The sequence below is a fragment of the Acomys minous genome, assembly GCF_964271855.1.
Source record: "Acomys minous genome assembly, chromosome: 15".
In the NCBI taxonomy this organism is placed as follows: domain Eukaryota; kingdom Metazoa; phylum Chordata; class Mammalia; order Rodentia; family Muridae; genus Acomys; species Acomys minous.
The window spans coordinates 76,337,826-76,351,691 of NC_140497.1; the positions used below are offsets into that span (position 1 = coordinate 76,337,826).

At 43.4% G+C, this 13,866-nt stretch overlaps 1 protein-coding gene across 2 annotated transcripts in view; it reads left to right on the forward strand.

Moving 5' to 3' along the window:
* Positions 1-13,866, forward strand: part of BMP2K (BMP2 inducible kinase) — a 104,984-nt gene that overhangs the window by 68,111 nt on the left and 23,007 nt on the right. For both annotated transcript variants that reach the window (XM_084759358.1, XM_084759359.1), the window contains exons 12-14: positions 944-1,042; positions 3,031-3,212; positions 8,493-8,650. In XM_084759358.1, the coding sequence (XP_084615484.1) occupies positions 944-1,042; positions 3,031-3,212; positions 8,493-8,650 (439 nt within the window). The remainder of the gene's footprint in view (positions 1-943; positions 1,043-3,030; positions 3,213-8,492; positions 8,651-13,866) is intronic.

Consider the following 13,866-nt stretch of genomic DNA (forward strand, 5'->3'; position numbering starts at 1 on the left):
ACAGGAGCAGAGTGGGGAGCCTGGAGGTTAGCTGCAGTGAGTCTCAGATCTCTGAAGGGTCTGTCAACCAGGGGAAGGTGCTTTCTTCCAAACATCCTTAAACTGTCCTGATACAGTTTTAGTTAAACTGTTTTATTACTAGTTTTAAAACTAATTTTGATAAACATATAGACAGGATCATACATTATAGTTGTTTCATATTGTTTTTAAGACTTGATTTTCCTAATCATTGTTCTGATAAAGTCAATACTTAACAAAACAGAATTCAGGATGGAGAAATGGCCCAGTGGTTAAGAGCACTAGTTTCTTTTCCAGAGGACCTAGGTTCAATTCCTAGCATCTACATGATGGCTCACACCCATCAGTAATTCCAGTCCCTGGGAATCTAGTGTTCTCTTCTGGACTCTGTGTGCACTGTATGCACATGGTGCACAGACATACATGCAGTCAAAATGCCCATGTACAAAATATAATAATAATAATAATAATAATAATAATAATAATAATAATAATAATAATAATAGAACTTTAGCATTGAAAAGCATGGATATTAGTTGTCTCAGTCACTGTTATATTACTGTGAGGAGACATCATTAAGGCAAGTTATAAAACAAAGCATTTAATTGGGGCCTTACAGTTTCAGAGCATTGGTTTATTACCATCATGATAGGGAGCATGGCAGCAGGCAGACATGTGCGTGCTGGAGCAGCAGCTGAGAGCTCACATCTGATCTGCAAGTTGTCCGAATTGCGAGTGAGACTAGCCTTGGCGTGGGCTTTCAAAACCGCAAAGCTCACCTGCCAGTGACATACCTCCAACAAGGCCACACCTCCTAATTCTGCCCAAATAGTGCCATTAACTGGGGAACAGCATTCATACCTATGAGCCTATGGAGATCAGAACACCACAGTATTGATTTCTGTTTTTGTTTTTCCCTCCATAGTATCAACATGCAATACAGCAGCAGCAGATGCTTCAACAACAGTTTTTGATGCATTCAGTGTATCAGCCGCAAGCTCCTGCATCGCAGTATCCTGCCATGGTAAGGGCTGGGTATGAGCTACATATTCTCTACAGGTCTCTTACTAAGTTGGGACTTACAGTATACACACACGCCTTTAGTCCCAGCACTCGGGAGGCAGAGGCAGGTGGATTGCTGTGAGTTCGAGGCCAGCCTGGTCTACAAAGCGAGACCAGGATAGCCAAGGCTAACACAAAGAGACCCTGTCTCGAAAAACAAAAACAAAAAGAGTATACACGATGGTGTTTAGAATTCATGATTCAAAAGTCAGTTTGGGGCCTGGGGAGATGAGTCAGTCTATCAAGAGTTTGCCATGCATGCACAAGGACATAGGTTTCATCTTCAGCGCCCATCCTAGAAATCTGGGTTTAGTTTTGTGCACTTGAACTACCAGCAGTGAGGGGAGGAGGCACAGATGGAAAACCTGGAGTTCGTTGGCCAGCCAACCTAGCCCAGTCAGTGAGCTCCAGCCAACCTAGCCCAATCAGTGAGCTCCAGCCAACCTAGCCCAATCAGTGAGCTCCAGCCAACCTAGCCCAATCAGTGAGCTCCAGCCAACCTAGCCCAATCAGTGAGCTCCAGCCAACCTAGCCCAGTCAGTGAGCTCCAGCCAACCTAGCCCAATCAGTGAGCTCCAGCCAACCTAGCCCAGTCAGTGAGCTCCAGCCAACCTAGCCCAATCAGTGAGCTCCAGCCAACCTAGCCCAATCAGTGAGCTCCAGCCAACCTAGCCCAATCAGTGCGCTCCAGCCAACCTAGCCCAGTCAGTGAGCTCCAGCCAACCTAGCCCAGTCAGTGAGCTCCAGCCAACCTAGCCCAATCAGTGAGCTCCAGCCAACCTAGCCCCATCAGTGAGCTCCAGCCAACCTAGCCCAATCAGTGAGCTCCAGCCAACCTAGCCCCATCAGTGAGCTCCAGCCAACCTAGCCCCATCAGTGAGCTCCAGCCAACCTAGCCCCATCAGTGAGCTCCAGCCAACCTAGCCCAATCAGTGAGCTCCAGCCAACCTAGCCCCATCAGTGAGCTCCAGCCAACCTAGCCCAATCAGTGAGCTCCAGCCAACCTAGCCCAATCAGTGAGCTCCAGCCAACCTAGCCCAATCAGTGCGCTCCAGCCAACCTAGCCCAATCAGTGCGCTCCAGCCAACCTAGCCCAATCAGTGAGCTCCAGCCAACCTAGCCCAATCAGTGCGCTCCAGCCAACCTAGCCCAATCAGTGAGCTCCAGCCAACCTAGCCCAATCAGTGAGCTCCAGCCAACCTAGCCCAATCAGTGAGCTCCAGCCAACCTAGCCCAATCAGTGAGCTCCAGCCAACCTAGCCCCATCAGTGAGCTCCAGCCAACCTAGCCCCATCAGTGAGCTCCAGCCAACCTAGCCCCATCAGTGAGCTCCAGCCAACCTAGCCCAATCAGTGAGCTCCAGGCACCGGGAGAGACTGTGTCTCAAAAGACAAGGGGGGAGAGTGATGGTTGAAGACACCAGAACACACCTCTGTCCACATATGCCAATCGATTTAAGTGATTTAGCTGAGGTCAGCTGAAGTGATGCTCAAGTGACAGTGTTGCCATGTAAGTAAGAGGACCTGAGTTCAGATCCCAGGCCCTAGTAGCAGCACATGCTCCACCCATTGCCCCCCAGGGTGCGGTGGGGAGAGGTGGACCTTGAAGCTCCCTGTCCATGATTCTAACTGAATCGATGAGCTCCAGGCCAGTGAGGTTTCTTCTCAAAACCCAAGCTAGATATTGATGGCAAGATCTGATATTAGTCTCCATGTGTACTTAATGCCCTCATCCCCCCTCTCCATGTTAAAAGTTACTTAGTTGACTTAATTCTTTGAAGGCAGACATCCATTCTCAAGCAACCTGCAAATGAGCTTGCATCTGAATGTGGAACCTTGTGACTGATGACACTTCTCTTTACGAGTCCTTGTCATCTTTCATCGTGTATCTCCTTCATCAGCAAGATTCTGTTGAGTAAAAGTAGGCACTTTGTATGTGTTTGTGTTTCAGATGCAGCAGTATCAGCAGGCTTTCTTGCAGCAGCAGATGTTAGCTCACCATCAGCAGGCACAGCAGCAGGTGTCACCAGAGTATCTTACCTCCCCTCAAGAGTTCTCACCAGCCTTAGTTTCCTACGCATCATCGCTTCCAGCCCAGGTTGGACCTGTAGACTCCTCTCTCGGTGTCAACAGGCAAGTATTCTCTCAGTGGATGCAGAGGGACTTACTGTGGGAGTGGGGGATACCGATGAGAAGTGCCGCCAAGTGGCACTGAGTGAACTCGCCTTTGATCTTCCTGGCGAGCTGATTGGCTCCTCTTCTAGTCCTCGGCTGTGTGCCTGCTTGCCTCCCCTCCCCCCTCCTCCCTCCTTCCTCCTTCCCTCCTCCCTCCTTCCCTCCTCCCTTCTAGTCCTCGGCTGTGTGCCTGCCTGCCTCCCCTCCTCCCTCCTCCCCTCCTCCCTCCTTCCCTCCTCCCTCCTTCCCTCCTCCCTCCTTCCCTCCTCCCTCCTTCCCTCCTCCCTCCTTCCCTCCTCCCTCCTCCCTTCTAGTCCTCGGCTGTGTGCCTGCCTCCCCTCCTCCCTCCTTCCCTCCTTCCCTCCTCCCTCCTCCCTCCTCCCTCCTTCCCTCCTCCCTCCTTCCCTCCTCCCTCCTCCCTTCTAGTCCTCGGCTGTGTGCCTGCCTCCCCTCCTCCCTCCTTCCCTCCTTCCCTCCTCCCTCCTCCTTCCCCCCTCCTTCCCTCCTCCCTCCTTCCCTCCTCCCTCCTTCCCTCCTCCCTCCTTCCCTCCTCCCTCCTCCCTTCTAGTCCTCGGCTGTGTGCCTGCCTCCCCTCCTCCCTCCTTCCCTCCTTCCCTCCTCCCTCCTCCCTCCCCCCTCCCCCCTCCTTCCCTCCTCCCTCCTTCCCTCCTCCCTCCTTCCCTCCTCCCTTCTAGTCCTTGGCTGTGTGCCTGCCTGCCTCCCCTCCTCCCTCCTCCCTCCTCTCTCCTTCCCTCCTCCCTCCTTCCCTCCTCCCTCCTTCCCTCCTCCCTCCTCCCTTCTAGTCCTCGGCTGTGTGCCTGCCTCCCCTCCTCCCTCCTTCCCTCCTTCCCTCCTCCCTCCTCCCTCCTCCCTCCTTCCCTCCTCCCTCCTTCCCTCCTCCCTCCTCCCTTCTAGTCCTCTGCTGTGTGCCTGCCTGCCTCCCCTCCTCCCTCCTTCCCTCCTCCCTTCCTGCCTAACTTCCCTTTATTTCCATCTAGCAGTTCTGCCAGTTGCTGTTTGCAGACAGTTTAGCCACACCTAAGGACATTTAGTCTAAAGAGTTTATTGGTGTGCACATAAAGGCAATGTTGGTGTTTTAAGTAGAAGCAAAATCTTAGAAAGCTAAGCTTTCTAGACATGCTAACCTTTTCTGCTTACGTGTTCTGCAATTAATATTACCTTCAATTAACTTGACTATTGTATAATTTAGCTCAGTTTGCACATTTTAAGCATATCATCTGTAGCAAACTTACTGTTAGTGTAGTTGAGAAATAGTGACTTTTAACTATTCACATATATTGGTTAGAATTATTATATGGGTCTATGGGAAACCGTTGGAATAAATTGAACTTCGGTACAAAGTTTCTCACTGGGATGTGACATTACTGTTAGTAAGTTCTTAACCATCATGGAATTAAGAGTCAGTATTAAAGAGTTGGTGGTATCTTGATAAAGTGCTTTTCACACAACCGTGCAGACCTAGATTTGATCTCCAGCCTCTAAAAAAAAGAAAAAGAAAAAGAAAAAGAAAAAACCAAAAAGTAATTGATGGTGCACACTGTGATCTCAGAGCTGGGGAGCTGGCAACATGAAGATCCTTGACCAAGCAACTGAGCCTAGTTGATGAGCCCTGGGCCGTAAGAGACCCAGTATCAAGGGACAAAGTGGACAGCCCCTGAGGAGTAACATTTAGGTTGGCCTCTTCCCTCTTCATGTGTGTACACACACAAACATGTACAAGTATACATGCGTACAAAGACACAACGCCCCTCCCACTCCAAAGTAGTCAATATTGGTATCTTTAAATGCAAGACTGAAATTAGCTGATAAACTTGTTGTGGGAACACGACAGAGGCTCTTACACACAGTTCCAGGATTTGCGATACTCACTGAGAGAAGGATGTGAGCTGAAGTAGCCAGTGGCCCTGAGAGCAGCCGCGCCCTACTGTAAACCGTGTGTGTCCGAAGAGGGGAAGTCTACAGTTAGTCATGCTTGTGTGTGTGACTGGGGGGTGTGGGGAGACAACAATGATGGGGTTCTGCTATACACTGGGGAGACACCAGGGAGGAGATTTTTAAAAATTAACTTAGTGAAATACATTTCTGAAGAAAAGATAGGCATGCATCAATTGGGAAAACTTATTGTAATGGAGACTAGAACTTAAAGGTACAAACCAGTGTTTGCTGTTTGCTCACTCTAGTTTTAGTTTGTCTATTTAGCTCTCTTCTATAATACATTGGTAGCATTATTATAAGAAATTAAGGCCTAAAACACACCGTTGAAGCAAATTAGATCCAGTAGGATCTAAACTATGAAATGCAAGTAGTGGTCTAATAAATCTAACCTCAGCTCCTCAGTGGGAAGAACAGTGTAGTTTTTCTTATTAGACACATGTAGTCTGCTTGATACCGTTTGTGTGTACTGGTTAAGCTGCTGTTCTCATTAGAAATCAACATGGTAAAAACTGAGGTTCACTTTCCAGAACTGCCCAAGAAACAGGAAAAAAAATCAAAACAGCAAATTATAAAAAGTTTAGATAGTGTGTACAACAGTAACACGGATCCTGTCCTGCAGGTTTCCAGTCAGTACTCCGTCCCAGAGGCTGGCAATCTTTCAGAAGCATAAAGTATACATAAATCAATAGCCCTAAAAGTCAGCGAGCAGTCTATCAGCCTCATCAGTGTTTTATGTGAGGTCTCACTGTGTAGCTTTGGCTGTTCTGGAACTTGCTAGTAGACTAGGCTGGCCTCAGACTCAGAGCTCTACCTACCTTAACCTCCAGAGAGCTGGGACTAAAGGCCTGTGCCACAGTGCCCAGCTCTCATCAGTATTTTAGTACTTATATACAGGAAAACATCTTCCGTTTATAATCTGTCTTTATCTGTCATCTATGCTGGAAAGTGAAGCCAGCACCTTGGGCATGCCGAGCACACACTATTATCCCTAACCCCTATGCTACTTAAATTTTTTATTTATTATTATTATTATTATTATTATTATTATTATTATTATTATTATTATTATTTTATTTTTTATTTTTTTATTTTGCTAGGCATGGTGGTACACACCTTTAATCCCAGCACTCTGAAGGCAGGGGCAGGCAGATCCCTGTGAGTTTGAGGCCAGCCTGGTCTATAAAACGAGTCCAGGACAGCCAAAGCTACACAGAGAAACCTTGTCTCAAAAAACCAAAAAAATTTTTTTAAAATTTTATTTTAAATGTATAGTGTTTTGCCTGCATGGATATATCTGCACCATGTGGGTATCTGGTGTGCACTAAGGCCAGAAGAGGGCACCAGTCCCCTAGAAGTGGAGTCACAAATGGTTGAGAGCCATCATGTGGGTCCTAGAAGATGAACCTGGATTCTTTGCAAGAGTAGGCAATGCTGTTTACCACTGGTGTCTCTCCAGCATCCCAATGCTGTTTTTAATCATGAAAATTATTGTCTTTAGTTTGTTCAAAATTCTCAATTATTTATAGTCGTTTAAGTCAAATGCATTTAAAGAAACGCAGTGTGGTGGGGTAAACAATTGTGACCACAGTAAGAAAATTATTAAGTGGCATTAGGGATTGGGTTCCATTCCTTTGGGGGAGAAGTGTAAATAATTTATTAACCCCCTGGCCCCCAGCCCAGTGCTCTATGTGGTGCTGTATCCCCAGCCCTTGGAGATGTATTTTACTATGTCTTTAAGGTGCAGGCTAAGGTGACACTGCTGAGTAGTGTGCCAAAAGCGGTCTCTGAATTCATCCAGGAGTGGGAGGAGAGTGATTGAGACAGGAAGCCAGACAGTTTGAAACACACTCCTTGAGTTTTTTCATCTTTGGGTGTTTTAAGGACTCTGAAGGTGCAAAACATTTTACAATAGAGTTAGGATTCTGCCGCGTGAAGGTAGGTTTGTGACTTGGCCGTGCCTGAGCTTACCAACTGAGAAGGTCCATTTAGTGGTAGGTAAAATCGCTCTTTATTTTCCTGTTGTGTGCTCTAGCCTTCAGTAATTGTTTAAAAATTCTCATTTTGGCTTAAATATACCAAGTAGGCCTGGATTTAGGAATTAAAGGGCATCCTTTTCACCATTTTCATTTTTACAATCCTTGTTTTGGCAATGACAGTGATTTTAGAAGCTGAGCCAAGGCTTATGAAATTAAGATATTTCTTTCCCTACTATTAATCTTTTACACCCAAATTATGAAAGAAACGTGATAACTTAGGCTGCCTCATATCTGTGCTATGATTTCTAGTTGTGTTGAGGGAGGTACCCAGGCGCTCTGCGGTTGAGATGCCTTTAGGCTTGTATTTTCTCTTAAAAACTTTCAGACCTATCAGATATCAAGTCCAGGACCATAGATACTTTCAACACCATAAGTGATGTATTGTGTGTATACAAAATAATCTTCATTTATCTGCCTGTTGATAAGGCAACACTAGCAGGTCATCTATATTTTTGGTAGTTATAGGTAGAGTGTCAGGGTTGGGTTTTATTACTATGAGGAGACACCATGACCACAGCAACTCCTACAAAGGCAAACATTTAATCAGAGTTTTAGTCCATTATCGTCATGGTAGGAAGCATGGCAGTGTCCAGGCAGACATAGTGCTGGAGAAAGAGCTGAGAGTCTACATCTTGCTCCACAGGCAGCAGGAGACTGTGAGCCACACAGGGCATAGCTTGAGCATAGGAGACCTCAAAGCCCACCCCACAGTGACATACTTCCTCCAGCAAGGCCGCTCCATATGGGCCAAGCATTCAAACACACGAGTCTTTGGGGCGCATACTTACTCAAACCACCACATAGAGAGTATAACTTTCAAAAGGAAAATGATTGTGGTGACTCCATATAGCTAGGGTATAGGATCACTGTGCAGTGTTCTGTAGTAGTTGTAGAGTGATGCTGTTTGCTATGGTTATAGATAATCTCTGGGGGGCTTTGCTAACTTTGACAGTTACAACTAACACTTAGCAGCTGCTCCTTCTCTGTTTTGTCTTAAACCTGAGACTGCTTTTGTTTTACATATATTGAATTATTTACTCTCTTCAGTAGACCCAGAAGTTTATGCTGTATACCTCTCCTGTGGACTAGAATGCAGAGGAGTAAGGGGCTACGTTAGGGGCACACTCTTGTGCCTTATGCAGCGTGCCTGGTGGAGGCGTTGTCTGTAAAGTGGGCACTGAGAAGTTTTCTCAGTTGCAGTGTCATCCTTTTCATTCATTCTCCTTCTCTTTCCTCTTTCAACTAGGTCAGTTGCTGAGAAGGAGGCAGTTGCAAGTTTTGCACATCAGAAGGCCATCAGTCACCCTCCTGACATGTCAGGGTGGAACCCCTTTGGAGAAGACAACTTCTCCAAGTTAACAGAAGAGGAACTGTTGGACAGAGAGTTTGACCTTCTCAGATCAAGTAAGGGACACTTGAAGGCTTATTTTGCTTCCCAGTAAAGTAACAGCTCTATAGTTGAAGGCCAAAGACTGTATGAGATGGTGTAAGAAGTTCTTTCTGTACATTTGAGGGGACACTCAGGCTGCTTCCTTCCATATACTATTAAGCTGTGCTGTGTCACATATTAGAAGTTAGTTGCCTGATAGTAACTAATAAACTCAAGATTGCTGATATCTTAATCTTTAAAAACTACTTATCTATGGATGTGCAATTCATAACATCTTCAGAACATGGAAGATAAATGTTCAAGTAGAGAAGGCGTCATCAGTACCTTGCCTTACTAACCACTTTGCAGCTCTTTCTTGCACACTCAGTAGAAGATACTGTGGGTCTGAGACACCCTTGAACATGCCCAGCGACAACATGGGCTACATTATGTTAATGTTTGTCATGTCCTTTTAATGAGTGGTGACATAAAGGGTCTGCTTTGTTGTCCTGATATGGCCAAAGTTAAATAAATGTTTTCCAGTTTAAATCTGATATCTCAATGATTTTACTTGGAACTTACCTTTTCTCAAACTACCTAATATTTAAGTCAAGCCTTGCCATGTGTATTTTAGAAGTGATCTTTTTTAGAAGAATGTGGCTTGTTTTGAAGAGATTTGCAGAATAAGAGCAAGAAGCTCATTTTGTGGAAAATGTAGGTGATTTTCTAGTCTGAGGTTTGTGTATGTATGTGTATATGCGTGTATATGTATGTATATGTATATATACATGTATCCATATGTGTGTATATCTGTATATACATATATACACATATTACACAGTGTTTCTCTGTTTTGCATATGAAGAGAAGGGCCTAATAAATGACTCTTGAGTTTCTAATTTCTATTTTACTTAGGTAACTAGCTTTATGAACACATTTAGTAAATGAAAATGCTTTGTCTGAATTAGTATGTATTTTATGTAAGAGTCATAGATGGCCTGCATTCATGTTTGGCGTCTAAACTTGTATTTTGCATATTGATGTTTAAATGTAAATATAAAAATGAATTTTAAGCCCCTGGTATACATTTGTTAACTTTGATAAAAAACAATCTTACCTCATATTAAAAAGCGTTTTTAAATCACATTTTTGTTTGGCATTTTTCCTGGAGTATATGTTAAGTAGCTCCAATAAAAAAAAAATGGTCTCTTTGGAAGAATAGTAAACGGAAGATACAGGTGGTAGTCAAGTAAGTATAGTTCATGGGATTAAACTTTAGTTTTTTAATATGTATGTGTGTGTGTGTGTGTACACACGTGCACATGTGCATGCTTATGTGCATGCAGGTACATGTGCTTGCGTGTCTGTGGAGGTCCAAAGTTAGGAGTTGTCTTTGGTTCCTGCCCACCTTATCATTTGAGGGACAGTCTCTTGGATGAACCCAGAGATATAAATATATAGTTTTCTAGTCGTCTTGTCTGGAGTCTCCTGCATCTGCCTGCTGATCGCTGGAGTTACAGGCAGCCACCATACATGCCTGGTCCCCATTCTCCCCTCACACTTGGTGCAGTGTGATACTAACTACACTGTCTCCTCAGGCTAGGGGCAGTTTAGAAGCAGAAGGTGTCAGTTTTAATGTACTCTGACAAGAGTTTGCTAAGTAAATATTTTCAGTTTCTTGGGTTAAAAGATTTTTTTTTCCTTAAAAAGTCAAGGGCTAAGTAAAGGATTTATTATTTTGTGTCTTATAAAATATGCTGTTTGTTTGGTATAGGTAGAAAGCAAATGTGGACTTGATTGCATGTGTATTTCATCTTTTAAAATTTTGGAATAACTGTTTTCAACTTTGAAGATAGGACACATCAGTGACTCATATGCACTTGTGTGCCTGCTTTCAAAGGCAGCTGAGAGAACATCACATTGTACATTATAGAAGGTGCCAGGTCCCAAGTGAAAGTCCAGGAAGTTGGACTGGGGGCCAAGCACTGTCGTTTGCAAACGACCCAGGCGGCCTTGAGCAGTGGCATCCCACTCCCAGGGGTTTCTGCACTCACTTCAGCACATAGCATTCAAGAAAACTCAAATTTTGATCCCTGCCCATGGCGTCTCGCCAGCATCTAGTCCCAGTGATGTCATCGGCTGCCTCCTTAGTCTTGTCTCTCTGCTGCTTTAAATTGTAAGGGGGTTGTTAGGGGAGCTAACACGGGGAATGAGCGCCATCTCCCTCATCTTAAGATGTTTAGCTGGAATTTTGAAACTATATTAAATCACCAGGTTTCATGGTACATTAATCAAATCAGAGCCAAGGGCACACAGCACTGACCCCGATGGGCAGATGACCGAGCGGAAGCAGGTGAATAGCATTCCGTCTTGTTAACATTGAGTGAACTGGAGTTCAAAGGAAGGAGTGGTGCTTTTAAAAAAGTTTATAAATTGATGATGTGTGGGTTGTATGTACTTCAGAAATGTTTCCTTCTATAGGCTTTCTTAGCTGCAGCAGTCATCTTCGATACCTCTTTAGAGTTTAAATCACTCTTATAGGCTGTGGCCTCTTCTAGAACCTTAGTTTCACTAAAGACCAGCTGTGCAGTGAGTTGACAGCTGTCCATTATTGCTTCGTTCTTCTGTTCCCAATGAACAGATGAAATAAATGGAAGAAATAAATAATCAGTACACGTGGAATACCTCGTAGTTTATTTATGCATTTCTTTCTTGGTACACATGTTTATCAGCAAATTTCCAGAGCTGTTTGTGAAAGCTCATGTGTTTGGTTAATGAAATGGTTTCTGGGGAGAGACCGACCATGCTCCTGTTGTTCTTGGGAGCGCACTGTCCCTGTAAGTGATGAGCTGGTTGTAGTGTGGCCACCATCAGTGCTGCATTGTCCAGGCTTTCCTCTTAAGAGTGGTACATGGTTATTTGTTTAATAGGAAAAGAGAATACGGTCTAAACATACACACACATTTACGCACACGCACACACGCGCACACACACACATACATACACACTGTGTGCTTCATATAGGAAGCAATTTTAAAGGAATAGCAACATTTTTTGAGATACTAAAACTAAAATATTGAGCTTTAGGAAAATAACTGATTACCTGTAACAGGCATTTAACATATAAGATAAACTGTTGTTGCTTTAAGTGTAAATGAATGTAATTTGTGGTTCAGAGTCTTTTACTGGGTCTTTCTTAATAACAGTACGTTAAACCAAGATTAAGTTTTAGTAATAAAGTTTGTCTTGGTGATTTTTTTTTTTCTTTTAAATTAAGCTTGCAACTGTCACTGTCCTTTGTACCTAAGCATCCAGATTCAGTATGTAAGCCTCAGGAGTCTGGTTGTCATGACAGTTGATATGTTAAATAGTAATTGGAATACCACATGTTTGGGGAAAATCTCCACTTCCATTTGTTAGATAGCTGTATACTTGTAACTGTTAATTAAGACCAATGAAAGATTCATTTGCAGACAAAGAGATTTACTGTTTTCTGTTTGAAATTTCATCAGAGTAAGTAAGAGGAAGAACAGAAACCTGAAGACTGGTTGTTTTGTGATTTTCCTGAGCATGTTGTATAATTTTTGAAGGCACAATAAAGCGGGTGTAAATGTCGGGTCTCTAGCTAGTTTATAGTAAGATGCCAGCAATCACCCTTTGCTCATTCAGACCCGTCACAGTTCTTTAATGCAGAGTAACGGTTTTTCAGGCACATCGCACTCACGCTGGCTCCAGGGTATAGATGACTATTAGGTTTTACAGCCTATTTATTACCTGTTAGTCACTGTTGGAGGGCACTGCCCATCTAATCCGCACACTTTATACTTTGTAGGGTATTTGAGTTCTGTGCTGGGATTATAGAAAGTATTACAGCAGGATGGGATAAATTTCTTATATTAAATTCAGGCTTTGTTCTAATTCAAAGAAAACCATTCATTTTAAACTGGTACTTAACACAAGTTAGAGGTAGCAAGGTCTTTAAAATGCAGCTCCGTATTAAGCACTTTGTTTTTATTTCTATGTAATTGACTGTATAATAAGTTAATTATGCGTATTTATTTTGTATTCTGTGTTCTAAGACCCAGATTATGGGAATTTAGATATCTTAAGTGATTTTTAAAAATATCAAAAATTGATTCTGTGTTCTGTGGACCAGTAAAATACGATTCATCTTGTTATAAATGTATCCTGACTTCTGTTTGAGAATAATTGAGTAAATGAGTTTTTCACACAACATCTCCTGTATCTCCTTTATTTGTCCTCACGGAGACCTCTCTATAGCAATTAGCTTACTCCCACACAAAGTTTGTCTTCGTTATAACTGCACCGTGCTGTTTGTGTATTTACTACATTTTGTTTGATTGTTGAAAATTATGTACCAAATGCGAAAGGATTCAAAGAGTGTAGCAGTGATTTTGCACTTTTATAATCTGAGAAACCGTTGTTATGATAGTGTTTTGTAAGTTTGGGGACTGTGTTAAAATAGAGGTTTCCCAGTTCACACTTAGATACTTTGGTTCATCCTGTCTGTGTACAGGGGAGTACCTGCCCTGTGTGAGACTCCTGACAGTGAGGGTACAGATGCTCCTAAGGGTCCTTACACGCTCCTGAGTTTTGGGAATTGTTGTCCTTAGATACAGCTGTAGTGACTGTCGCTTGGGTTAGCCTCGTTTTTTCTTTTGTTTCTAGTCTGATGTTACAGAATCTAGAGGGTGTGTTGAGGGCTGAGGAGTGTATGTAGGGCACTTTGATACAGGGCATAATCTCTGACGTATAGTTACCTGAGATACTCTTAGGACTGTCCTTCATATGTCATCATTGCTTCCCACCACAGTAAGTTGGAGACCCTCCATCAGAGAAATGGTAATTTTTGGTTGTCTCAAAAGATGTTATGAATCTAGCTCTTTAAAGTACATTCCTTCTTAGAAATCCCAGGTCTATTTAGATTCTTCCTCCCTGTCTATCTTCTAGCCCCTTAAAGTTTAATTGAATACAACATAATTTACTCACCAAAAGAATTCTTGAAAACAAGCTAGCATGAATGTGTTTGGTCTGTCTTCCTTCCTTCCTTCCTTCCTTCCTTTCTTTCTTCCTTCCTTTCTTTCTTTCTCTTTCTTTCCTTTTCTTTTTTAAAATGGCTATGGAACAGAGGTCTGCTAGGAATGTAGGAGTGCCTAAAGTATCTTCCACATTAAGTTTTGAGAACATAATTTTGATTGCTAAAAATCGAGAAAGCCACGTTGTATGAAAA